This window comes from Cervus elaphus, chromosome 16 (genome assembly GCF_910594005.1).
Source record: "Cervus elaphus chromosome 16, mCerEla1.1, whole genome shotgun sequence".
In the NCBI taxonomy this organism is placed as follows: domain Eukaryota; kingdom Metazoa; phylum Chordata; class Mammalia; order Artiodactyla; family Cervidae; genus Cervus; species Cervus elaphus.
Window position 1 is genome coordinate 31,513,589 of NC_057830.1, and position 26,323 is coordinate 31,539,911.

At 40.4% G+C, this 26,323-nt stretch overlaps 2 protein-coding genes across 9 annotated transcripts in view; both read left to right on the forward strand.

Annotated features, from left to right (window-relative positions):
- The window catches only part of TUT7 (terminal uridylyl transferase 7), a 58,131-nt gene extending 51,859 nt beyond the window's left edge, over positions 1 to 6,272 (forward strand). For all 7 annotated transcript variants that reach the window (XM_043927291.1, XM_043927294.1, XM_043927298.1 and 4 more), the window contains one exon: positions 5,265 to 6,272. In XM_043927291.1, the coding sequence (XP_043783226.1) occupies positions 5,265 to 5,332 (68 nt within the window). In that variant the 3' untranslated portion in view covers positions 5,333 to 6,272. The remainder of the gene's footprint in view (positions 1 to 5,264) is intronic.
- Positions 6,273 to 11,891: 5,619 nt separating this feature from the next.
- ISCA1 (iron-sulfur cluster assembly 1) lies at positions 11,892 to 24,352 on the forward strand. 2 transcript variants are annotated; one of them, XM_043927812.1, is made up of 5 exons: positions 11,964 to 12,096; positions 15,561 to 15,665; positions 18,650 to 18,703; positions 21,305 to 21,410; positions 22,516 to 24,352. In XM_043927812.1, the coding sequence occupies exons 2-5, from the start codon at positions 15,645 to 15,647 to the stop codon at positions 22,662 to 22,664; spliced, it is 330 nt and encodes a 109-aa protein (XP_043783747.1). In that variant the 5' UTR covers positions 11,964 to 12,096; positions 15,561 to 15,644; the 3' UTR covers positions 22,665 to 24,352. The 2 variants fall into 2 exon arrangements, with proteins under 2 accessions (XP_043783746.1, XP_043783747.1); XM_043927811.1 differs by lacking the exon at positions 15,561 to 15,665 and having other exon boundaries at positions 11,892 to 12,096.
- The last annotated feature ends 1,971 nt before the right edge of the window (positions 24,353 to 26,323 follow it).

The window sequence follows — 26,323 nt, forward strand, 5'->3', positions numbered from 1 at the left end:
GAGAATCTCAAGAAACTAACATTTGTCTATTTCTTAATCCTCTACTGTTTTTGGAAAGAAAATTACTTTTCAAAAGAAACTACCTCTGTGTCTTTGTTTATTCCATTTTAATCCAAGGGTTTGAAATCTTAAATATTGGAGATGCTATAAGAGATTGGTGAATATCTTTTCTCCTTTATGATAATGTATACTTTTTTCCTTGACCAGGATGTTAAAGCTTACTTATTAAAAAACAAAAGCACAGTGGTCTTTATGATAGTAAATTTAAAATAATAGAAGCACTTTTTGAAAACCATATGGGAAGATCTTATTATCAGTGAATATATAGATTATTGTTTTTCATACCCTTCTTGATATTCCAATATATGAACATACATTATGTATTTAACCATTCTTTATTAATGGAACTAGTGCTTTTCAAATATTTGTTATATCAGTGTCTTCAAAACTTTTTTGCTTGCATACTCGCTCCCAAAATGTTGAACCACCCATATATCTCCTTGTATGTGTTTAAGTTGACATCTTAGTTTTTTGTCATAGTTGCAAAACATGTAATTTCTGGAGGTTTTTTGGAAAATATTGGCATTTTAAAAACAAAACTTTTAAATCAGTCTTTTTAAATGTATCAAATGAAATATAAATATTATTGCAGAAATTTTACATCTTTTTTTTTCTCCTTGAATTCTTTTGTTTCACTTCCATGGAATTTTATCTTAAGATGATATATTTTTATCATATATATTTCAAGCATTTTATTGACTGGCCGCAAAAGTGTTCATATAAATTGAATTTTTCAGCTTTTTGTTAAATCTCAAAGTGTAAAAATGTCTTCTAAATTGTTTATAGTTATTAGAAGAATATAATTGACCAAAACCAATGTTACAAATTTTGATTAAAAATTGCTTCCTATGTTTACTTACTGAAAATGACTTTCATTTAATTAGATGAGACTTTTATCCCATGCATTCATTTATTTTCAGAGTAGTACTACTTAATGTACAAATGAAACAGTGAATCATTTCTCTTCCTAATCTTTTGTTTTATACTTCATAAACATTGTGAAACCTCATTAGTCTTTATAATAGCAAATTACAAGGAATAGAAATAAGTCTTGGAGTCTGGGAAGGGAAGATACAACAGTGCCACTCAGTTGTTTTCATTCCTTTTTAATCAAATCACCAAAAAATCACATAAATCGTATCATCAGAACTTATTCTGATGGTTATCAACTACCAGTTAATTTTATGAAAGCTAAAAATTTGGGTTTTTATTAGATGTATTCACATGTTGCTACAGATCCCAGCATTTTGTGTGCTTCTCTGCCTCCCAAGGCTTTTTCTTTTTCACTTAGGGTAATGTGCCACATTAAGAGGTGAATGGTTATAACACACGTGTCTCTCTCTGTCTTGTGAAAGGGTAAAGAGAAAGTGGTATGATTCCTGAGAACCACCCCAAAACCTGGGCGACAAAGACATTCTCAAAAAGAACTCAGATAAAAATTGAAGCACTGTGGTCAACTCTCTCAAAACTCTACTCACTTGTCCTCTTAAGCTATTCAGGAATAGCTTAATACCATGTACCCAAGGTTGAAGACCACTGTCTATATAAAACACTGCAATGTCAGTTTGCATATTTGTCTAGTTATTTCCTCAGGATAAATTCCCACTTAGGAGAATAATAGGTTTAAAAGTAACCATATTTTGACAGCGATACCAATAATGCCACATTGTGATTGTGGACAGTTTCAGAGAGTCAGTCACAATTTTCCCATACCCTTGCTTCATTTAGGATAGTCTTTTTTGCCAGTCTGCTTGAAGTTCTGTTCTTGCCATTGAATTCTAACAATTTTCCACATTTTCATTTGTATTTCTTCATGTTACATCTTGGTATTTTTGAGTATTCATTTTTGTCTTTAGTTCTTTCTACTTAGAAATTTATTCATGCTTTGTCAAATATGTTATAGTATCCATCGTCATCACCAGTTTATTATTTTCAACCTCATTTATGATTTATTTTGCCATGGATACATTTGTTTTAGTAGTTTGAGCTAGCCAACTGTATGGTAGTTTCAAGTCATGCTTACACATTTTTAAGAATTTCATGTTCTTCCCCCAGATTACATAAAAATTCATATTTTATTTATAGTAGTTTTATCTTTTTTTCTTGACCGAACCGTGCAGCATGCAAGTTCTTAGTTCCCAACCAGGGGATCAAACCCTGCAGTGGAAGCACAGAGTCCCAACCACTGAAGCAGGGAAGTCCCATAGTTTTATCTTTTTGTGTGTGAATTTTTTTACATGAAGCTTCTTCAGGTATGTTGAGATTTTTATATACATAGATACACACACACCCATATATATATATATATATATGTATGTGTGTATACAGGGGACTACATGTTTAAGTGATAAGTAATAAAACTAAAAGTATTCTTAGAACTGTTTCTTAACATTTGGGCAAAAAATTTTTTAAAGATCTAAATAATATAACAACTACTCATCTACTAGAGAATTGGCCTTATTTTTTCATATTTTCTTTTCAGTCATTTATTATTAATAAGAATTCAGGTACCCGTTCTTTTTTAAACTCTTAATATGTATCCTTTAACATGTATATACTTTAATATACGTATCCTTGGTGAATTTTTAAATTTAAATGACTCACACTGTGTAATATGAATGTTTTACAACTTGCCTTTTATATCTAACAATGATTTTGAAATTTATATATGTTGTATATGGATTTAGTCTCTTTACAGTATTGCATCGTATGAATACAGAATATTTTATGTAAACATCACCTAGTACATGAGCATTTAGATTATGTCTGGTGTTTTGCTGTTATAAGCAGTGTTGTAGTGAACACTCTTGTGTGTGTCTTCTTGAGCATATTTGAGAGATTCTATAGGATCTGAGTATTTGAGCATTTTCATATGTGCATATGTGCCTTTTCAACTTAAATACTGTCACATACCCCCTAATTGGCTGAAACAGTTACCACTTACATCAACAGTGTTTATTCATACAAATATGATGAGTGAAAAAATACTGTGGTGTTCTAATGGATATTTTTTTTTTTTTACTCTGGTGATGCTAAGCACCTTTTTATGTGCTTACTGGCTGTGAATACCATGTATTTATTATTACATACATTCTAAATGTTTTCTTCCAGTATATCTTGCCTTGTACCACTTTAGTTTTTAATTTTGAGATAATTAGATGATTGGTTTTCTGTGATTAGTTTTCATGGATATGTGATTCATGATTTTAGGGTTGTCTTTCAGAAATTTTTCCCTCACCTGAAGTTGTAAAGATATCCATCTATATTTTTTTTCTAATAGCTTTAAAGCTTTATTTTTCTTATTTAGATCTTTATTCTATCTGGTTGTATGTAGAATATGAGGTACTGATGTAAATTTTTGTCCCTTAAGTGAAAAGCCTTTCCTCAGTATTTCATGAAGTTTAGAATGTCAAAGACATTGACCAATAGACAATTTTTGACCAATAGACAATCCGTGGTATGAATATAGTATTTATACTCATAGAGTGCTTTGATTCTTCCTGCCATATCACTGATTTTTCACTGTGAGTTGACTCTCAGGATATCTTGCTTTGGAAAGTTTGCTTTTGAGGGGGCATAAGTTTGTTTGCATACTTAATAAGTTGACTTTGGACATTTTAGAAAGTATAGTTTAGACAAATTGAAAGTAAAAGCCATTTATACTTGTCCCATTTTAAAGCATTAACTATTATTTCAGTTTTGGAGATAAAATCTTCTCATCTTTTTACATCAATGTAATGATAATAGTTAGCATTGATTGAGCACTTTCTGTGTGCCAGGTACTGTTCAGTTGTTTTACCTATATTAATTTATTTAATCTTCACAGTAACTCCAAGGGGATAGGTATTATTGTCTTCATTTTACAGATAACCAAAATGAGGCAATACATATTTGATTAGTGGTGTTTTTCAAATGTGTTTTTTTATTAATTTTTAGTTTTAATGAAAATACTATTCATGAGGATTTATAACCTTCATTTTTCATGTTATTAATTATCCTTCTCTGCATACCTAATATGTTATTGTGTTTATAATTAGGCATATCACAAGTTCTGGACATTTGTGTTATTTGCATACTTTACAAGGTTTCTGTGGTTTATATGAATATTCCGTTAGCAAAATTTCTGCACACCTAGCTGTCCTTCTGCTCTTCCTTCAGCAGTTAGTGGTTAAGAATTGATACCTTGTTTTACTTTGCATTTCTTTGATTACCCACTGATATTGATTAATTTTTATCTACTTACATACTTTTTTTTCTCTTTCATATGTTGCTTTTTCTTTCACCAGCTGTCTATTAGTGTTTGTCTTTTTTCTATGAATTTGTAATTTCTTTAGTGCTAAGAATAGAAAGCCCTTTTAATAAGTAAAGCATAATGCGGTATACTTAGGAAACTCTTTCCCCACTCCAAAATATTCACTACTTCTTACACTTTGACTCTCTCATATTTAATTCTATAATTCATTTGAAATTAGGTAAGGAGGAAAGGTATGATGTGAGGAAGGAAACTTATCTATCCCTTTCCTTCCAAAATTACTTGTTTGACACAATACCAGTTAGTGAACAATCCATACTTTCCACCATTGGTTTGAAATGTGTATAATCAATGTGTGTATATCCTTTGCTAGATACTACTTTCTTGTAAGTGATCACTTAAGAATTTGTCAATTTCCTTGTTTCATTGAACTGCTTGTTTTGACTTCAGAACAAAATCTATTAACTGTTCTGTGGTGTGCATGTAATTAGCAGTCCTCGTTTCTGTCCTTCAGCTGTAAATACAATAAATTTCCTTTTTTTTTTTTCTTTTAAATCAATAAGTTATGGCTACCATGTCACCACTCACAGCTTCATGTCTGCAGAGTAATGACACGAGATATTTATTTCTGACCAAAGAATTCTTTGGAGTTTATTCTGTTTGGTTGCAGATGCAAAGCAGAGCTTTAAAAAGTTCTCCTGGCCTCTGTGCCAGTATGAGGTGAGCGTGCATGTCATAACGTGACGTCACTCTAGCAGCTCATCTGCATTTAGAAAGAATATGACGAGGCTTCTGTTATACCTTTTCATATCTAGCCAGATGACTTGATTCAAAACAAGTGCCGAGTATGAAGTTTCTGTAAATACTAACCGTAAGAAGTAGTTGTATAGCGTTTACGATGAAGTGAGGCCTGTTTCATTTATGTTGGGTTTTGTTTTTTCCCCTCCTCTAGGTAGCCTTTCCAGTAAATATATGACTCAGGGAAAAGCCTCAGCGAAGAGGACCCAGCAGGAATCATGAGGGAAGGAAAATGCCGCATTCTAAATGGCCACTCAGGCGTTCCTATTCACTTTGAAAATTAGGTTCATTTTACAGGACACAGCAGCATAGATCAGGCTTCAACTTAACATTTAAGGGAAATGTCAGATTTTTTTTAACTTAATGAAATTGTTAATGAGGAAAAAAATGTTTAATACAGTCTTACCTACTACAGATCCCTATAGATTTAAGGATTTCAATAGAAAGCCATGATGTATGTATTTAAGACAGGTTTTAAAAAAAAAAAAATGTAACTATGGGCCAGTATTCATTGAATACAATTTCAAGCTTTTTAATTATTTCAAAGCACACTAAAAATAGTGGGCTGATAAACTCCAAGTAAATGAATCCTTTTTTTCCTTTATAAATCCTTTTTGTTTGTTTTGAAGAGGGGAAATTATATTTATTGTTGTCAACTGAATCCTTGTGTGAAAGCGTGTCAAACGTGTGAACTGCTACTGCTGTATTTACGATTTACAAACCTTATTTTATTGATATTTGTAGAATTGATAACATGGACATGAATTACCACCTATTATGTGAGCCTCCTACGGATGAGCAGTGCCACTGAAGGGCTTTTAGTTTTTTTCCCTCTCTAATTTTAAATTGACATATAACTACTATGATCGTAAAAATGAAGTAAGGAAAACAAGAGTCCTGTTTGCTGCTAGAAACATTTGCAAAGGAAAAATGACAAAAGTAATTTTTACTTTTTATGATACTCCGAAATCAGGGTGGATGACTTTTAAAATCCCTGATGATTAAAGAGGCTGTCTCTGCCAATCACAAGTTTGATTGGTATCATTTAGATCTGACCGGAGCCTTCACAGAACTGTTTCTCTAATTCACGAGCCCTTCAGAAGTGGTCAGAACCATGCCTCGGATTATCATTTTGAAATAAAATCAAGATTTCAACCTGTAATTTTATCCACCTTACTTTCCAATGAGAGTCCTAGGTTTTGTGAGGAAACCAGGTGAAGGATTAAGGGCGGTACAGCTCTGCGCCCCTTTATCCCACGCTGCATCTCCACGTGCTCGTCTGTCTGGTGGTCACTGACAGCCAACGCCTGCCAAGCCCTGGGAGTGTGCAGAGGAGCCGCACAGACTTAAGGGCAGGAATGCTAGGGAGGGCTGCTGGGGGTGCTTGCTGGGCAAGCGTTCCCAGATAGAAGAGGGCTCGAAAGTAGCACACCTGTATGCTTTTCTTTTAAACAAATTCCTTGAAGACATTTTCCACCTAAAGAAGAATCATATCAAAATTAACTTTATTTATTTGGGTTGGGGGTCTTCCCAGAGGACTCAGTGGGTAAAGAATCAGCCTGCAGTGCAGGAGACACGGGTTTGATCCCTGGGTCAGGAAGATCCCCTGGAGGAGGGCATGGCACCCCACTCCAGTAATCTTGCCTGGAGAATCCCATGGACAGAGGAGCCTGGTGGGCTACGGTCCATGGGGTCACAAAGTCTGACACGACTGAAGCCACTGAGCCTACACACGCACGCCCATTTATTTTTTTTGGCTGCAAGGCTCTGCAAAGTCAACTGGACATAAAATTCTCTTCACTTTCTTTGAAAAGATTTGATACCATTCTGTTGTCTTCTGGCTGTAGTCACAGAAGACTACAGCCAACCTTATTTTTGTTCCCTTATAGGTTTTATTTTTCTGTGTGGATGCTTCTGTGTTTATTTCTCCTTATACCTTTTGTATCAAACAAAGGTTTGACATTAACTTTTGTCTGAAACAAAAAATCCAGTGTCTCTTCCCACCTAAGTTTTGTTTGTTTTAGAATATATCTTTTTCATAATTTTATTTCTCAGAAATATGTTTTTTCTCAAATGACTCTCCCAGTCATCTCTTCCCTTTCTGTTGGGAAAACTTGTCAAGCTTGATCTCCACATGACTGGCTTGATTTTTAGTGTCATTCTGCCATTCATTTCTCACATCAATTTTTTGTTACTGTACTTTTAATTTTCTTGAACTTACCTAACCTACCACCCATCACCTTCCTGTTCCTGTCTTAGTTTTTTCTTATTATCTTCCTTCTCAGGATGCCATATTTTCATATATCCTTTTAAGAATGTTAAAAAGTTTCTTACATTTTATTCTGATTCCTAGAGTAGATTGTGTCCAGTGAATTTGATAGCTTCGGGTTCGGTTTTTCAACTCATCACACTGACTCCGTGGGGCAGTGACGAGTGCTTGCCTGCAGACCTGGACAATGTGCTGCCCTTGGTTCTTCACTCCCTCTGCTTGGGTGCTGGTCGCAGCCCGCTCTTAGCACCCCAGCCAGGGGACAGGTACATCTGTTCCGTGCTGAGTCCAGATTCCAGGGCGTGGCTATCTTGCAAATGCAGCTGGCCTATCTCTTACAAGCTTGAAAAGTGCCCCGCTACCAGGGTTCTCCCTTCCTCTTCCTCTCAAAAACAAACAAAAATATCGAAATACATTTTCATACTCCCAGTCTACACTTTTTAAAATCTCTTGCTGAGTGTTTACAGTAATAGCAGTATGCAGAGTCAGAGGTACTATTAAAGTGTTCTGAGATACTTCAATTTATTTAAAAAAAAAAAAAAATATATATATATATATATAACCCTAGTGGAAAAAATCCTGTGTAGGTAAGTCAGTAGGGTTCATGTTACAGGCAGAAAATCGTTGAAAAAGCTAACAGAATTTAACAAACCTCTCTAAAACTACAAAGATGTGCTCAGTACTTATTTTTTCTTCGAAAGACTTATTTGGATAGCTGCAGTCAAGAATTTAGCACGCTTTGCACTGACTGGAATTCTCGGCTTAATTAGGTTCTGGCTCTGCCATTTTTCCAGCTGAAGAGTGTAGCAAATCCCCCTGACCTCTAAGCAGTTCATTTTCCTTGCCTGCAAAATGGAAATCATAGCTGCCCTTCCACAATAGTGAGGATCCAGTGTGGTCTTACCCAGAGGACACTTTAATGTATAGAACCCTGAAATGAAATCCTGAAGTGCAGTGTTGAACATTTCCCCGTTGTAAGGTTTTAACCTATTACTGGAAATCTAGACGTGGTTATACCTTGCAACCACTTCCAGCAGTTCCCACACATGCCTCATCTTGACCCCACAGAACAGCTGCTGCTCTGAGATAAGCACTCGGTTTTTACATAGTCATGAAGACACTCTTCTAAGTCAGTTTCTTTCAGGGATCTGTACCAGCTTCAGATAACGAGGTATACCTCATCCACTGACAAGCAGATTATGTGATTGAGCATGTACATGCAAAACAGCCAACAAGTTAAAAACTGAGTTGTTTAGTCCAGTTGCCAAGTCGTGTCTCACTTTTTGACCCCATGAACTGCAGCACACCAGGCTCCCCTGTCCTTCACTGCCTCCCAGAGTTTGCACAAATTCATGTCCACTGAGTTGGTGATAGTATCTAAAAACTAAGTAGTGTGTACTAAATATTAGGTTGGTGAAAAAGTACTTGTGATGTTGGACCTTGAATTTTAAATTATTATAACTAGGCTCAAACATCTTTATTAATCAGAGTAGAAACCATTAAAATCAATGCAGTTTTGCCAACAAGAAATAAGTTTGTTTACTCCTGTAGCATAAAAATCCATCCTTTGGGCTTTGATGAACTCTTGCAAAGCATTTTCTGCATCCTACAGGTTGTGTAAGTGTTTTCCCTGCAAAAAGTTGTCAAGATGCTTGAAGAAGTAGTTGGTTGCTGAGAGGTCAGGTGAATGTGGTGGATGAGGCAAAACTTCATAGCCCAATTTGTTCAACTTTTGAAGTACTGGTTGTGTGACACACATTGGCATGGGGAAGAACTGGGTGCTTTCCTGTTGACCAGTGCTGACTGCAAGTGGCTGTAGATGTCGCAGTTTTCAGTGCCTCTCGTCATTTGCTGAGTATACTTCTCAGATGTAATGGTTTCACCAGGATTCAGAAAGCTGTAGTGGATTAGACTGACAGCAGACCACCAAACTGACCATGACCCTTTTTTTGGTGCAAGTTTGCTTTGGAGCTTCTAGGTCAAACCACTGAGCTAGTCAACCGCTGGTTGTATAAAATCCACTTTTCATCGCACCTCACAATCTGATCCAGGAATGGTTCAGTACAGTTGCATCGAATAAGAGAGGACGACACTTCAAAACGACGATTTTTTTTTTTATTTGCAGTCAGCTCCTATGGCACCCACTTACCGAGCTTTTTCACCTTTCCAATTTGTTTCAATGCAAAACAACCATAGAATGATTGATGTTGAGTTCTTGGGCAACATTTCATGTAATTTTAAGAGGATCAGCTTCGATAATGCTCTCAATTGGTCATTGTCAGCTTCTGATTGCTGGCCACTGCATTCCTCATCTTCAAGGCTCTGGTCTCCTTTGCAAAACTTCTTGACTCACCACTGCCCTGTATGTTTGTTAGCAGTTCCTGAGCCAAAAAGGTGGTGGTGTTGAGAGCTGTCTCTGGTGCTTTATGACCCATTTTAAACTCAAATAAGAAAGTCGCTCAAATTTGCTTTTTGCCTAACATCATTTTCATAGTCTAAAATCAGCATGTAGTTAAGTCATTAGCAAAAAACATAAAGTGAGAAATGCACATTAAAATGGTATATAACATAACCACATTTATTTAAGAATGTATCCCAATATCAAATGGCAGATTTCAATAATATAAAACCGCAAACACTTTTGCACCAACCTAAAAGAAAGCTTCCCAGTTGGCACTAATGGTAAAGAACCGCTTGCAAATACAGGAGAAGACAGAAGAGATGGGGCTTTGATCCCTGGGGCTTCCCTCCAGGAAGATCCCCTGGAGGAGAGCATGGCAAGGCTTTTTTTATTAACCAACTTTACTTTTTAGAGCAGGCTTAGGTTCAAGGTAAAACTGAGCAGAACGCAGAGTTCCCTTAAGTGTGGTGCAGTGCCCCAACCTCCACCACTGTCCACACGCCGTACCAGAGTGGGACATTTGTTACAATCCACGAACCCACAGGGGCACATCATTATCACCCAGAGTCCATTGTTTAAGATTCATTCTTGGCATAGCACATTCTGTGGGTTTGGACAAATGTATAATGGTATTGTACCATATAAAGTATTTTCACAATTTATGGCATCTTCTGGTATCCATTACCCATTAGCACAGTTTATGGAGTGCTGCTGTATCTCCTGTACTCTTCCAAGAGCTTTTCGTTTAATTTTCACCATACCTGTAGGAGAAAGGGGATGAGACGGGACATGCCTTGACCTAGATCACCCACCTAGTCAAACATGAGCCAAAATTACACGCTGCTGCTGCTAAGTCACTTCAGTCGTGTCCGACTCTGTGCGACCCCATAGATGGCAGCCCACCAGGTTCCCTCGTCCCTGGGATTCTCCAGGCAAGAACACTGGAGTGGGCTGCCATTTCCTTCTCCAAAATTCCACGCTACCATCGCTTAATCCCAGTTTCTTCTGTGTATAGCGGGGCTTGGAAAAATAACCATCCTCTTACTGTCAGTGCGACTGCATCTTATTAGCAGAGAGACAATCACTTAATGAATTAACTAGCCAATTCTGTAGGATCTGAGGGATGAAATATAACTGGGCTCTAATAAACACTTCACACTCCACTCGCGGTGGTGCGCACAGCGAGGGACGAGCGGGAGCCCTCTCCTAGCCCAAACTCGTCACTCCAGCCCTGGCCCGGCATTTTAAAATTTAAAAAAAAAAAAAAAAATCACCTGAATAGTTCTTTCCACATCAAAACACTGCTCAAGAATCCATCCTTCCCAGCACCAGTCCACAGAACCCCTCCTTTTCCCCTTTACCTCTAGCACTTTCACGAGAAATGCCTCCTTTCCTGGTGTCTTCCTCCCATCTGCAACCGCTGCTGCACTTCCTACCACGATCTCTCTCCTGTTTACCGGGCTTCCTGTTAATAATGCCCGGGTATAGTGCCTGGGGCTCGGAAAATATTTGTGGATTAAAAGGGAGTCACAAAATTTGACAAGCAACAGGTATTCAATAAAGTTATCGACTGATACTCGCTATAAAAGTGAGTATCCCCCGAGCTGCCTAGTCACATCTTACAGTAAGATTGGATTCCAACCTAATGCGAACTTTGCATTAGTACCGTCTTTCAACCTCCGGAGCAGCTTGGGGAAGGCGGAAGGGAGCAAGTTGTTTATTGATCTGCGGTAATCCTACGCTCCTAAAAACTGCCTCGCTGAATCAAAAAGGAAGACGGGAATGTGGGGAGCTGCCTGGGCCTCGGATCCAGTCTGTCCTTGAAAGCTGCAGCTCCTCGGCCTGTGGACTCTGACCTCTTAATCGGCGGCGCCGCACCTAGTCCAGAGGGCAGGGCGAGGTACCGCGCGCCTCCAGAGTCCACAAGGCGGAGCTCTTTCCACGTGCCCCAGTGCTGCTAGAGACCGCGGGCCAAGACAGCAGGCAAAGTGACGACCTTTCTTTTGACCCCTGCGCCCCGCGTCACGTGACCGATGCCCTAGCGCCGCGCCCCGCCCCCCCGCCCGTCACTCACACGGCCCGCCCAATAGCGGTCGCGAGGGCGGGCCCTCGAGGGGCGGAGCCTAGGGCTCCGTGCGCCGGAGCTTGTGGCGTCAGAGTGCCCGCGGTGTCCATGGAGAGAGGTTGAGATGGCCGACCTCCAGCCCTAGACACCGGGGCGGCAGGACGGCGAGGATGTCGGCTTCGTTAGTCCGGGCCACTGTCCGGGCTGTGAGCAAGAGGAAGCTGCAGCCCACCCGGGCCGCCCTCACCCTGGTGAGTGGCTGGGGCGCGTGGCTGGGCCGGTGACATTGGCTCACCTCTGCCCCCCGCAAGGTGGGAGGTCAGGGTGGCGGGGCACTGCACGGCACGACGACTGCGCCCTAGACCCGGGCCGCAGCCGCCGCATCGCCCTCACTGCCTACTCGCCCCTGCTGCTGAGATAAACAAGCGCGGGCGGGCGCGGCTCCGGGAACTACGTTTCCCAGCAGGCCGCGCGCCGCCGCGTGCGGAGGGGGGAGGGGTGGTGTGAGCGTGACCCCCGGCAGTCCAGCGCGGCTTTCCGGGACCCTGGGGCCGCGCAGGGTTTTGCAGGGGCTGCAGTGCTGGGGATCGCGGGTGGTTTAGAGGTTGATGGCGTAACGGGTGAATGAACCAGCTTGAGGCCCTTATGGAGGAGCCGAGTCGAGCCCAGCCGGAGGACCTCAGCAGTGTGCGAGAGCGCCGGTGAGAACGCAGACAACAAAGCCCACCCCCCTTGCGGAGATCAAGGCTGCAGCTCACAAAGGGTTGCTTCCTGATGTCTGGGGTGGAAGAGGCTTTGAGATACTCTGTGCCTCCAGTAGTCCTAGGCCCTGGTGACTCTAACAAAGAAGGATACATTTCTGCCCTGAGTGAGTTTACAACGTACTCAGGGTGAAAGGTCAAACACACTCAAAGGGGACCGGAGTACGTGCTGTAGCTCTTTAACAGAATTAACTGTGCATACTGGTTCCTCGACGTACTGCCCAGTTTTGTTTTGCTTTTAACTGAGGGAAAATTCACAGAAAATTAACCATTCTTAAGCGTTCGATTCGGTGACGTTTAATACATTCACAGTATTTATGGAACCGTAGTTCTTACACACACTTGGCCCCAAAGGAAAACCCCCTAACCATTAAGTAGTCACTATTTGCGGTTTTAAAAGATTAATTTCATAAGAAAACTTATAATCAGTATTCTCACACACACACACACACACTACTCTTGATTAAGAAACCTTTGCGCAAGCACTTCCTGAAGACTGGGAAAAAAGATGAGAATGAATCATGGATTTCGTTCAATCTAATGCCATAAGAAGGCTTATGGCAAATTGCTGCCGGAAAATTAGGATTTAGCGAAACAGAATAAAGTCACGATCAGGTGGGAGAATTTGTTTTCATAATGGGTCACTGTTTTGGGTCCATAAGGACATGATCCTGTATTCTGCATTCCTTTTTTCTGTGCCACCAAGCCCATTTTCATTTCTGAAGGATACACCATTAAGTCTAACACCTACATTTCCCGCCCTCCTGGGACACAGTCGTGGGCCAGGCCTTTGGCACCTCTAGAATTGACTGGGAATGATAACCTAGCTCCCTTTCTCAGACCTGAGCTCTCAATCCATGCTTGCTCCTTTATACCCGATTACTTGTTCTAGCTTACCAGGCCAGTTCTGTCGCCAGCACTGCTTTATCATTTCAGTGCTCTGTGCTCGCTTCGGCAGCACATATACTATCATATCAGTGCTCGGTTCACACGGACTCTGTGTTGCCTTATATCAACATTTCCAGTTAGCATGCAGGAGTCTGTTGTGTGAATTTATCCGACTTAACTCTCCAGCAGACTTCAGTCCCTTTCCCTGTGATCTTAGCTGGTGCCAGGGCACACCCCTGTTGCTTCCACCAGAGGTCTGTGGTAGCAGGCTTGCAGTCATTTTAATCCCGGCATGTGTTGCCTAGTCTTAACACACTGGCCTTAACACGTGTATTGATGTCTGCCTAACTTTCAAGTGTTTTTGCAAACATTTAACACCACCATGTTCATTTAAGTGCAAAAGGGGTGAAATCATCAAAGGACTAATGAGTGAAGAGAGATGAGAGCAAATTTAATGAGATAATAAAACTGGTAAGAAGAGAGAAATGTTAGCTAAATATGTAAGTTTTGACATAGATGTATTTTGACAAGAATTAGATGTGTTGCAACCTTGGAGAAGTGCTATACTTGTCAGCAAGAAGTGTGATTCCATGTTTTCAGCACCAAATTATCAGGAGTAACTGATGTTAATCCAGGGGACGTTGGCCGTTTGCTGGAAAGAAAGACTTAAAAGATTAGTCCCAGGCACTTTTATGCAGCCCAGGATAGGCCCTTGATAGAATACCTTAAGATTTCAACTCACCACGTCAAGGGCAGTACCCTTCACACCTGCAGAGAACATCCCGGGAGGATGACGTCCCCTTTCCCCTACTTCCCGGCAGACCCACAAATTGATGAATGGTATTGAACATCCAGGAGCAAGAGCAATTTTACTTTAGCTAACCAAAGAATTTGAAGATTTAACATTCCACTGTTGGCACGCGTACATGCTCAGTCGCTTCGGTCGTGATTGACTCTTTGTGACCCTATGAACTGTAGCCCTTCCGGCTCCTGTGTCCTTGGGATTCTCCAGGCAAGAATACTAGAGCAGGTTGCCATGCCCTCCTCCAGGGGATCTTCCCAACCCAGGGATCGAACCCATGTCTCCTCCGTTGGCAGGCAGGTTCTTCACCACTAGTGCCACCTGGGAAACCCCCACTGCTGGCAGAGCCCTTTATTTCCATTGTTACACAAATGAGAATCATTGCCGCTGTAATTTACTGTTAGAGATATACCCACAGCTGGCCTAAAGCCCAGCGAAAGCTGTAAAGATTAATGCCACATAGCCAGCATCATTCTAGATGCACCAGAGAGAAGTTAATTTATTATATACAGTGAGTGTCTCAAGGCTTAATTTTTAGCTGCACCTGGTTGAGAAGCGTATGGAAACAATATAATGTTAAGGACACTGAGGCTCAAGGAAATGTTCACTGAAGGACTAGCCCAGAAGTCCTTTGGAACAGTGACCAAGCTGTGGGATTTGTATATGGAGATAGTTTAGGGGGCATTACACAGGAAACAATTGGAAGTAGCCTGAATATCTAACAATGAAAGGTCAGTTACATTAGAGTAAATCCTGTTGGTGAGATTTGTAAATCATGACTTTTTTTTAAAGGTTTGGGAGTGATAATTCTTCATTCTTTGACTTGGTAGTCCTGTGCAACTTTTTGAATGTTTAATACCTAAATCACAGAATCTAATAAAACAATGGTGCATATAAACCATTAAGCATCTGGAAAGTACTCAGCAAACAGTGAATATATGTATGTTATTATACTATGTGTCAAATAAGAAGCATGTTAAACTTTCAAAAGTAGGCTACAAATTGTGAATAGATACAATGATTACCTGCAGACACAGGAATAGTAAAAGGCAAAAGGGAAACAGCACCATAATGCCATAGTTATTAAAGAATGAATTAAACAGTATACTGTAATATATTCATTGGCTACTCCTTATCTGCCATCTTTTAAACTGTAAAATGTCAGATTTATTATGAAAATAAAATAGGTTGTAGTTGTTGGCTCATATTTAGTATACATAATCATGGAGTTAACTTTGGGTTTTAATCTTGTTTCCTTAAACAGCAAAAAATGAAAATTGCCTGGGGAATGACTAAGGAAATACAGTATTGAGGATGGAAAGTTTCTGCTACAAGGAATAGAAACCCTATGGCATTGGATAAAGTAAAAGTATGTTGCTATGAAGTAGTTAAAAAAGTTTTTTCATCTACAGTGCTTTTTCCTGTAATTTCGGCAACAAAGACAGACTGGAACTCTTTTATTTTTTTAAGGCCAAAATATCTCACTCAAAGATACTCATGAAAGAATGTTGTTCTGTGATACATGTATGAAAGACATCATTATATTTCATTGAGTTTCACGGGCTGCTTAAATTTTAATTCACTGACCAAATCTCAGGTGAATTAGACTCATTAATTATCCATAAATTTCTTGGACAGATGTGGGTTTCTTAGTTGTTTGGGGAGTATGTTGAAATTGGGGAGCCATTAGGCATGCAGCATGTTGTTTTGAAGTTTTTATATTATTTCCTGGAAGGATCTTAGGTCCCAAATGTTTCTTGTTCAGTCGTTCTGACTTGTTCTGAACATCTATCACTTGGAAGATTCTTTCCCCTGAAATGAGTACTCAGCAAGGTTATCCATCCTCATTAGTAACACTCCTCCCAATGGGGTATGTTTGGTTTCTGCCTGACTAGACAGTTAAGACACGTTTTGGTTCCTGTAACAACAGTTCCCCAACACACAGGTTATTTTTCCCTCAAGCTCCTTTCAGTATGAGATGTTGAACATCAACCGCTTTGTGATAAGTGAACCACTCTCTCTGAATTGTTTTTGTTTGCTGCTTAAGTGTTTTCTACCAGGAGTTGGGAAAAAAAGGAAACGGGTTACTTTTGTAAAGCCAGATTAGACAAGTTAGAAAGTTAGGCATAGGGCTCAGGAGTTCCCTGGTTGTCCAGTGGTCAGGGTTTGGTGCTTTCACTGCCAGATTGACCCAGGTCCAGGCTCTGGTTGGGATGAAAAGAAACACCAGGGGGCGTAGGGGCAGCGTAGCACGCCTGCCCTGATCTTACATCACGCAGCGGCACACCTCCAAGCCACCAGCCTTAAACCAAGGTTCCACATCAGGTTGGACTTGCGGTGAATATTTTCCCATGGCTGCGCCATTTTTTTTTTTTAATTTACTGAAAATCTGTTGATTGTAATTTGATAGCATTTAGGTTAATTTCTCTCACATGGGAAATTTGACCGGGAAATTTTGGAAAGCTAGTTTTTACTGGCAGTCATTTCGAAAGGTAAATAAGCACCTAAAAATTTTTTTCACTAAAATTTCTGTAACTATTTGAAGCTGACATAATTGTAATCTCAAAAAAAAAAAAAATCCATAATTCTTCAGCATTTCCTCCTTTCCCCCACCCCCATCCCATTCCAAGTTGTTGCTGTGTTGGCTCCTGTTCTGGTAGAACCGTGGGAAATGGCCTTTTTAAACCTTAACCCACTGTGATTAATTTAACTTTTTTTTTTCAGTGACACACAGTAAGAAATATGTCCACAGCATATATTAATAACTGAAATCAAAGTTTCACAAACTGTTTATCAAGTGCAGGGCATTGGTTTATCTTCTATTTGGGGGTGGGGGGAGGGAGTTGCTTTTTTAATGCTAGTCTCAACCTTCTAAATTTGTTTCATGAGTTTTCTTGGGTCCAGATTCTGCTTCGGCATCTTCATCTGGCCAGGCCCCCACCAGGCGGAGTGAAAGGGCACCCCCGAGCCATCCATCCAGGCTGCTCCCCCAGCACAGGCTTGAGCTCTGGCCCCAGTGATGGTCATAATGTCCACTCAATTTCATAAACCAGGAAAATGCCTGTATAGAAAATTAGAGAAGCTGCATAGCATTGCCAGCTAGAGGAGCTAGTAAAACAGAAAGTAGGAAAGACATGTCTTTTCGTGATGACATACTCGCATCGTTGTAGTAACAGCTGGCTTATGTTGGGCTCTTTGTTCCTGGTACTGTTCTAGATGCTCTTCATTAATTTGCTCATTTGCTCTTCACAAGAATCCTGAGGAAGAGGGACTTTTATCCCTGTTTAAGCCAAGTAATGGGCTAAGACACAGCTAAGACGTAGGCCTAGAATGCCCTGGGATAGGCTTTCTCCCTGGAAAGGCTTTTTCCTCAAGGAAGTTTATCTATACACATGTAGTACATCGAGACATTTTCTTATTTTGAGAACAACTAGGCTCAGTTAAACAGCATTTCCCCTGAAAAGTTTTGTGTGTCCTTGTTTGTATCATTGACTAGCTTCAGTTCAGTTCCATGTCCAGTTCTAACTGTTGCTTCCTGACCTGCATATAGGTTTCTCAAGAGGCAGGTCAGGTGGTCTGGTATTCCCATCTCTTTCAGAATTTTCCACAGTTTATTGTGATCCACAGAGTCAAAGGCTTTGGCATAGTCAATAAAGCAGAAATAGATGTTTTTCTGGAACTCTCTTGCTTTTTCGATGATCCAGCGGATGTTGGCAATTTGATCTCTGGTTCCTCTGCCTTTTCATTTAGATACCCGAGATGCTGATTTAAGAATCTCTGTAAACATTTGGTGGGACTGGCATGAGAGGCACACTCGGTGTTATTTGATGTGTTATTACCCTATCTTACTTTTTCGTCTAGGCATGCATTTGTTTGGCTCTGAAGAGGTTTAGGGTAAGCAGAATGAGCAACAGGAAAAGTGCCTGAAAGTTGTCTCTCCCAGCGCGGCACTTGATGTCACTCATTGAGTGTGGAGCACCTTCCGTGTCTCAGGCAGCGTGCTGAGCATAGAGTAGGAATACAAGGTAGATGCTGACCGGAAAAGCTTGTGCTGTGAGGAGATGGTACCATAGAGATTACGACAGGGAGCCCTCCTGGACTGGAGTAGAGGACGGAGGGATGAGGAGGATGTTGCTAGTAGATGTTTTTTTTTTTTTAATTTTTTAAATGCTTTTAATTGAGTAGAGTTCATATGCCTATATAAAATCCAAAAGGTACTTGGCAAGAATGGAACATAAATTCATCACATGAATTTGTTAAAGATTAGTCCTGAATTCTTAAAGCCTAGGAAATACAAGGCTTTAAGAACGTAAAATTTGTAACTAACAACTTAATAACCTTTTCTTTTTTCAGACACCTTCAGCAGTAAACAAGATAAAACAACTTCTTAAAGATAAGCCTGAACATGTAAGTAAAACCGATCAGACAAATATTTACAAACAAATTGAAGTTGTGTTTTCACAAGAAGTTTATCTTGTGATAAACAGTATACTTTGATTAATTAGGGGTTTTTATTTTAAAAAGTAAAATACACTCATGATTGTTAAATGCAGATAACACAGATCGTTATGAAAAGGAAGTCACTCTCTCACCCCACATCCTTTGTTCACTCTCCCCTCTAAGAGGCAGTCTCCTCATGTCCTTGCAGAGACATCTGTATTTTATTTATACCTCGACCAGGGTTTCTCAGCCTCGGCACCGATGATGTTTTGGACTGGGTAGTTCTTTGTTGAGAGTGGATTGCAGGATGTTAGGCAGCATCTCTGGCTTCTGCAGAGTAATTCCCTGACCGCCAGCCTAGGCCTTGCTTGTTCCATTTGCATGTGTCTTTTTTCCTACCTAGGTGAAAGCAGGCCATGCAGGCTGTGGTAACACTTTGCTTTGCCCTGATAATATGGCTTGAAGATCCTTCCCTGTCCTTATGTAAAGGTCCTCATTCTTTTTCATGGCTGCATAGAGGAGTATATTCCACTGAACAAGTTTATTTAGCCAGGCTCTCATATTAAAGGTCTTTGGGGTTGTCCTTTTTCAGTGCTGCCACAAATACTATTCAGCATATATTTACTGTCTGTAGCATGCCCATTGCTCTAGACCTGTAGGCATAGCTTAGTTCATCTATGTAGACGATACTCTTCAGTATAGAATTGTTCAACAAGGGGTATGCATATCATCTTAGTGCATCGTTAATTATCTAAGGGATATGTAAATGACTTCCAAGACAATGAATATTTGGTGATTAGACAACAGAGTAATTTCTGGGTTCCTTTGCACAATCTGTGTTACAGTGTAATGGGAGTTCTAGCATGTTCATCCTAAGAATTATTAAATATAAAGTGTATCAGTGTTCCAACTCAATTTGGGTAGACTAAAGACCAGAGCATAAATTGACCAGTTGACACAATTTTGCTTTGTGGTGTTGAGGAAAGTTTGTTCGTGACGTGAAAAGGGTGGAGCAGACACTTCATCAGGTGTTATTTGTGGCGTAAGCAGCTCCTTTTCCAAACTCCAGTTACCTAAAGTGCCTGAATCTTTTCCTGATAGTTGAACTTCCTGCTACTTTGAGTCTTCCTGTTGTAAAGATCAAAGCTAAGTTAAATATTTATGACATGTGCTCCAGAATTTCAGTCAGGGAGTTTACTATTTACCTTGTTGAGTATGTGAAATTTCCTCGCATATTCTCAAAGCTGTCACTCTGAAGGTGTGAATAAGACTACTGTCTCCTTGTTTGAAGACAGAAGAGAGTGCTCTGAATGCTTTGGTTCATCAGAACCCCCAGATGGCTTAGCATCTAACTCACGCTCTTCACCAGATGTCTTCCCACGTTATAGTTACTTTACTGGAGCAAGCACATGTTACTGCTTTTCAGGGAAACAAGATCAGCTTACTGAAATGATATTTCTTATAATAATGCTGTATACACACATGAAAAAGATGGGACCCCAGAATAGAAGTTGGGGAAATGTTAGAAAATTACATAGAAGAAGATATTAGTATTTTATTTTATTTTATTTATTTTGATATTAGTATTTTAAAAGTGCTCTTTGACCACTTATTAAATTTCTTGTGTCTGTGTTGACTGCAATCTTTTGCTTTCTGGTAGTCGAGAATGTTTGCAGAATTACTGCTCCATGTCACGTAGAGGCAAAATGAGGTTGCCAGGTGACGGCGTATGAACCTTGGTGAACCTAACCACAGGGAGACTTCAGGGAGCGGCTCATGTGATGAGGCAGAGCAAAAACATTTTTGAGAAAGTCCGGTTTTCATAGATAGTCATACCTGCCTTTGGATATTTTTTTCCTTTAAAAAAGCAAAGGTGATTATTCCTTTTTGAAATTAAAATTCTTCTCTTAAAAATGGTTATTCCCAGACTAAACGGCTAATAGTAATCGTTAAGTAGTAAACTTGGGTTTAGGTATAGTGGAATATTACAAAGGCATTAATTGCAAATGATAATTATACAAGTTAATTACATGGGGAAGTGGGAAAAAACAGAGAATAAACTTTTTTGTTTCTACTCCTAATAAAGCTATGCTTAGGGAATTCCCTGGAAGTCCATTGATTAGGACCCTGGGCTTTCACTGCCAAGGGTGCAGGTTCAGTCCCTGGTCCAGGAAGTAAGATCATACAAGCTGTGTGGTGTAGCCCAAAAAAAAAGTTTAGATTTTATATGAAATAGACTGAAAGAAAACAGGAAGAAACACACAGCTCATTTTTATGGTGGTGATGACTGTAGTTTTGGGGAGCAGTTTTCCCTTTGTATTCTTTCTTTGTATATAATTGGTTTTATTCTTTTTCAGATCCCTGCCATCATTGTAGTGATATGTGTAGATAGCTGAGATTTTTATATGCTAGTTTCTCATTCTGCTTCCTAAAGGGACATTTTATAACAGAAATCTAATATTTACCTTTCGCTTTTGAAGAAATGAATGTCAAATAGGGCTTTTATTAATATAATTGTTTAATCTGTGCTACTTCAAAACCAAGTTTACTTTTACAATGCCTTTGCAGGTTGGTGTGAAAGTTGGTGTCCGAACCAGGGGTTGTAATGGCCTTTCCTACACTTTAGAATATACAAAGACAAAAGGAGACTCTGATGAAGAAGTTATTCAAGATGGTGAGTTTTAAACAAACTTTTTCTGGGCACTTTGTTCTACCTGAAATGTTTAGCCTTCTGAAGCCTGAAGAGTAATGATGATAATAGTAAGAATGGTGTCTAATGCTCACTATGAGGGAGACGTGGTTTGACAGGCTTTCATATGTTAACTGTTTTATACACAGCAACCAAATGAGAATAGTTCTATATTGCCCCCATTTGGCAGATGAAGAAACTGAGGTACTAAGGTTAAATATGTTTGCGAAAGGTCACACAGTTAGGAAATGGCCTTGTGAACATTTGAACCCAATCAAGTTTACCCCAGAGCTGTGCTCTTAGTAACCAGTTGATAGATTATTGGATAAACTTACTTGTTTCAGTTATGAAAGGTTATCATTGTGTGCCTAAAGATTTTAAGATGATAAGACTTCAACCACTTGAATGAACCAACCACTTTGGTGTGAAGCATCTATGTCAGATAAGTAAATATTATTTTTAAAATCAATGCATAAAAGTATCTTAATCCTGTACTCTCTTATCTGACTCAGTTTCTTGTGAGGAAGAAATCTTTCTTAATCCATTTGTATTTATGAGGATACCCACTTCCACCTACATAGTAACTAGGAAGTTATGTTATTACCAGTTTTCCAGTCCATAAGTAGAAAAACAGAACACTTGTCCTGATCACTCTGACTTAGTCCTGTTAAATCCGTCCATTGTATCGTAGCCCTTTGTGTTTCCCAAGGCTTGGCAGTTTTTTGTGTGCACAGATGTCATTTCAGGATTTTCATTAATTTTATTGACTGCATCTTTACAGAACTCTTACTGAGAACATACAGATTTTCATCATGTGGCAAATTCCAGTTTTACACAGAATTGTCATGGAATTTGCTTGTGTACAGCTGTCTAGCCTAATGCAGTTGTCTTTGACATGAATTATTGTGTAGGAAAGGGGACTGACAGGAAACTGAGCGCTGCATTCCTTAAAGGAAATGAGACAGATTCAAAAGCGTCTTGTTTGACTTCTGTTAGCGGTTACTATTTAAAGTTCGGTTGTGCTTTGAATCAGCAGGTTCCAGGGTGGGCATGACTCATGTTCTGTGACTCACGTTTTCTTCTCCCTCAGGAGTCAGAGTGTTCATCGAGAAGAAAGCACAGCTAACACTGTTGGGGACAGAAATGGACTATATTGAAGACAAATTATCCAGTGAGTTTGTGTTCAATAACCCAAACATCAAAGGAACATGTGGCTGTGGAGAAAGCTTTAACATTTGACTCCTCAGGACTGCTCTGGCTGCAGGCCCCAGAGAGCTGTGGAAGCTCTAGGGCTTATTGAGGAAACCATGTGACTGTCACATGCTTAAGGTGTGTAACGTATGACTGCCTTCCAAGGAAAATAAAGTGATGCATTTGAAAATGAAGCCAGTGTGTTAGATTCCAGAAGAACTGATACTTTTGTTCTTTATACGGGACAGAAAATGAGAATCCATTGCTCTCTTTGGGTCTTCTTTCTGATCTGTAAAGAAAAAGTTAAATTCTCCTTCCTGCATCCTTTCTGTTAGAACTGGTTCCATGGAAGTGGCCTTCCTGGGAGGATTTCAGAAAATGTATTCTTAACTGCTGTGCTTTGGTAGATCTTTTCTCTTCCCAACAAGATTGATGACTTGAAATTCAGAGGCAAGACGTCTAGACTGCTGGTGTCGTGTGATGGCGCACTGTTTTCCTACCCAGACTTGGCATAGTGTTCCTACATTTTTTATCCAGAATTTCAGTGTCAGATGCCTCATTTGCTTATTACCCTGTAGCATCCCCAGCCATTAGATTAAAATACTGGACAAAGCTTTCCTTGAACTACAGTGCCGAACAGTTCCCAGTGATGAGATCAGAAGGTAAATACTTCACCCACCTGTTTTTAAGTCCATTTCTTTTGCCACTCTTTAAGTGTCTGCCCAGAGGTGAGACCTCAAGCTGACTTAGATCCTTGCTCTTAAAGTCTCTTTAAGGGACTTCCCTGGTGGTCCAGTGGTTAAGATTTGATGCTTCCACTGCAGGGGGCGTGGGTTCCACCCCTGATCAGGGATCTAAGACCCCAAAATGCTGCGTGGCAAGGCCAAACGAAAAATAGCAGGAAGTTCTCTTAAAAGCCGTCTAACCCACTCACTCAATTCTTTACCTGGGGAATAAAACCCCAGGGATGCTGATGGGCTTTTGTCCCCCGACGCTGCAGGCTGGATCGGGGCAGAGGGGGGACCACCCACATCTCCTCTCGGAGGTGCCTCACCAGCTGTGTGCTCTGAGGCAGCCAGTGGAGGTAACTGGGTGATCTGGCTTCTTCTGGTCAGCATTTTGATTAGATTTTCTTGTAATTTGGACAGCCTAATTAGCTTTATTTTATTTGGGGTGAGAAGAGTCTTATTTTAAAACCCGTATGTGAATTACCATCTTGTTTCACTAGGACTTGGAACAGGAGTTTGTATTAGCAGGGAAGTGGGCACCGTAGCAACCCAGAGTTGTTCTTTTGGAATGAGGTAGTGATTGTGAAGCAGAACACGGGGATCTTTTCTTATGATTCCCGGCATGTGTACACTTTCTGGATCCTAAGTCCAGTTGCTAAAAGTTTAAGCCTAATATTTTAACCTAACATTTTTATCGCCACCCTTTCTTAAACAGTGTTCCTTTTGTCCTTTAGTTATTGATTTTCCTGGATTTGACTTAAGTGTTCTATGAGATGACATATTTGCTGCTTTTGAAAGCCTGTTCTTATGAATTGAAGTAGCTGCGTTCCTGTATGTTTGTTATATTTACTAAGGTACCTGGCACAAAATGCACCAAAACCTAGAGCAGCCGCTTTATGTAAATGCTTATGAATTTGTATTGTTACTATAATTGTCAACCCACTTATAATTTATGCAATACTGTATATATGTAGAGATTGAATTGCCAATAAAAAAAAACGAAAAGTAGCCTCTTTTGATCATAAAGTTGCCTTTTCTTTTAAGACAGCAGGATTTGGGAGTAGAGCCATTGTTGCCACTAGTAAGTAATGCCATATTTTTCTAACCAGTCTCCCCGCTGCCAGGATTTTCCCCACCCAACTCTGTTGCATCCACTCTTTCAGTAGCTGGGTTCCCTGTGCAGCCTACTGACAGACCATTTCAGATTGCTCTGGGCTCCAGAGTCCTCATCCTCATCCTCTCTCTTCTGCATTGCCTTTCTCCCCTTCTCATTATAAGTTATGGTCATTCGCTTCATCCAAACTGCGGCCTACAGCCTCCCACGCAGATTTGTTCTTTACTTTCTCAGGTGGCATTATCCTGATAGGGAATGCTTTTTCCAGCTCTGTCACTTGAGCTTTATGTTCATCTTCTACTATACCTTCAGGCATATTTGTAAGCACCTGGTCTCTCCCATCCCTGAAACTTCACAGATAACCAGAGACAGGCTCTGACCTCAAAGATCTCAGCACTGACAAATGTGGCAGACACCAATGAATAAGTAAGTAAAATAGTAGGTAAAGGCTGATATTCCATACTTGCTTCATGCCAGGAACTGTTCTGATTAGCATACTCTTCACAGCAGCCCAGTAAAGTAAGTCTGATGACTGTCTTTTTCATAAATGAGAAACTGAAGTGTAGCATGGATAAAATATTGACAGTTGACCTGAGGTCACAGGGTAAGTAGTCGAGTCAGGACAACGAGCCACAGCATCTGACTCCAACCCCATGATCCCCACCGTTAGGTCACGCTACACATGATAACTGAGATTGCAGATGCACTTCTAAAAAGGTATCTAAGGATGGCTCAGACAGTAAAGAATCTGTCCGCAATGCAGGTGACCTGGGTTCGAGGTCAGGAAGATCCCTAGAGAAGGGAATAGCAGCCCACTCCAGTAATTTTTTTTTCCACTCCAGTATTGCTGTAGAATTCCATGGACAGAGGAGCCTGGCAGGCTGTCGTCCATGGGGTCGCAAAGACATGACAGAGCAACTAACACTTCCACTTTTTCACACGTGATAAGAACCGAGATTGCGGGTGCACTTCTAAAAAGGTATCTAAGAGGTTATGACACCTGAGCTGAGCTTAGAGGGGAAAGAGGGAAGAGAATGAACAAAAGTAAGGAGGGTTAAAAGCACGCGAGGAAACTGAGCACTTAGAAGACAGGCACGAGGTGCAGAGACGGCAGGTGGGCCCAGGAACTGGGACTGGCTCTAGATTCTCTGGGTGTCAGGAGCTGCGTAGGCTTTCCCAAGGGGGTCATGAAAACGACTACATTGTGAAGTGTCCGCCTGGCTGCCCCGTGGAGCTGGAGAAGGCTACAAGAGGAGGGCAGACAGGAGGAAGCTACTGCAAAACCCCAAAGGGGATCTGAGGGCGGGGCCAGCATGAGAAGGCTTAGGTGAAATGGGAGGGACTCCACTAACACCAACCCCAACAGGCTATTGTTTTGTGACTTTTGGCCAATCACATTAGCAATGTTTGTGCTGGTGTCTGGGTTTTGGTTTGTTGCTTGCACGATAGTGAAAGGTTCTTGAAGACAGGAGCACTGTCATTTTCTTTGATACTCACTTAGCACCAAGCACATGGTTATTTGGCAGAATAACTCATAGCCATATCATGTCCGGTCTGTTCTGCATCCTGTTCATCCCAGCTCTGCTTCAGCCCCCGGGCGTCCTGTGTGGTCACTTGGTAGCACCCTGTGTGACACATAGGCCGTCAGCTGCTATGGAGGGAGATTCACGGGGAGGCAGAGCCGATGGATGATCATGGTTAGAAGATCAGGTTTAGAAGCCCAGTCAGTCTTCCCTAACAGGAGGTTAACTGTGGGGCTCAGGCCACTGTGACTAAAATACCCCTTGAGGAATTTCATTGAAGAAATGATGGGTGGGCCCTGCCTTCTGTCTCTGAACCCATAAGAATGGCGTTTTTTTTTTCCC

Bases quoted from the DNA above. Each gene is read 5' to 3' on its own strand.
- ISCA1 (XM_043927811.1), top strand. From the start codon at position 12,016: ATGTCGGCTTCGTTAGTCCGGGCCACTGTCCGGGCTGTGAGCAAGAGG. The intron at 12,097-18,649 runs GTGAGTGGCTGG...TTCTTTTTTCAG, and splicing joins CCCGGGCCGCCCTCACCCTG to ACACCTTCAGCAGTAAACAA. The intron at 18,704-21,304 runs GTAAGTAAAACC...ATGCCTTTGCAG, and splicing joins TTAAAGATAAGCCTGAACAT to GTTGGTGTGAAAGTTGGTGT.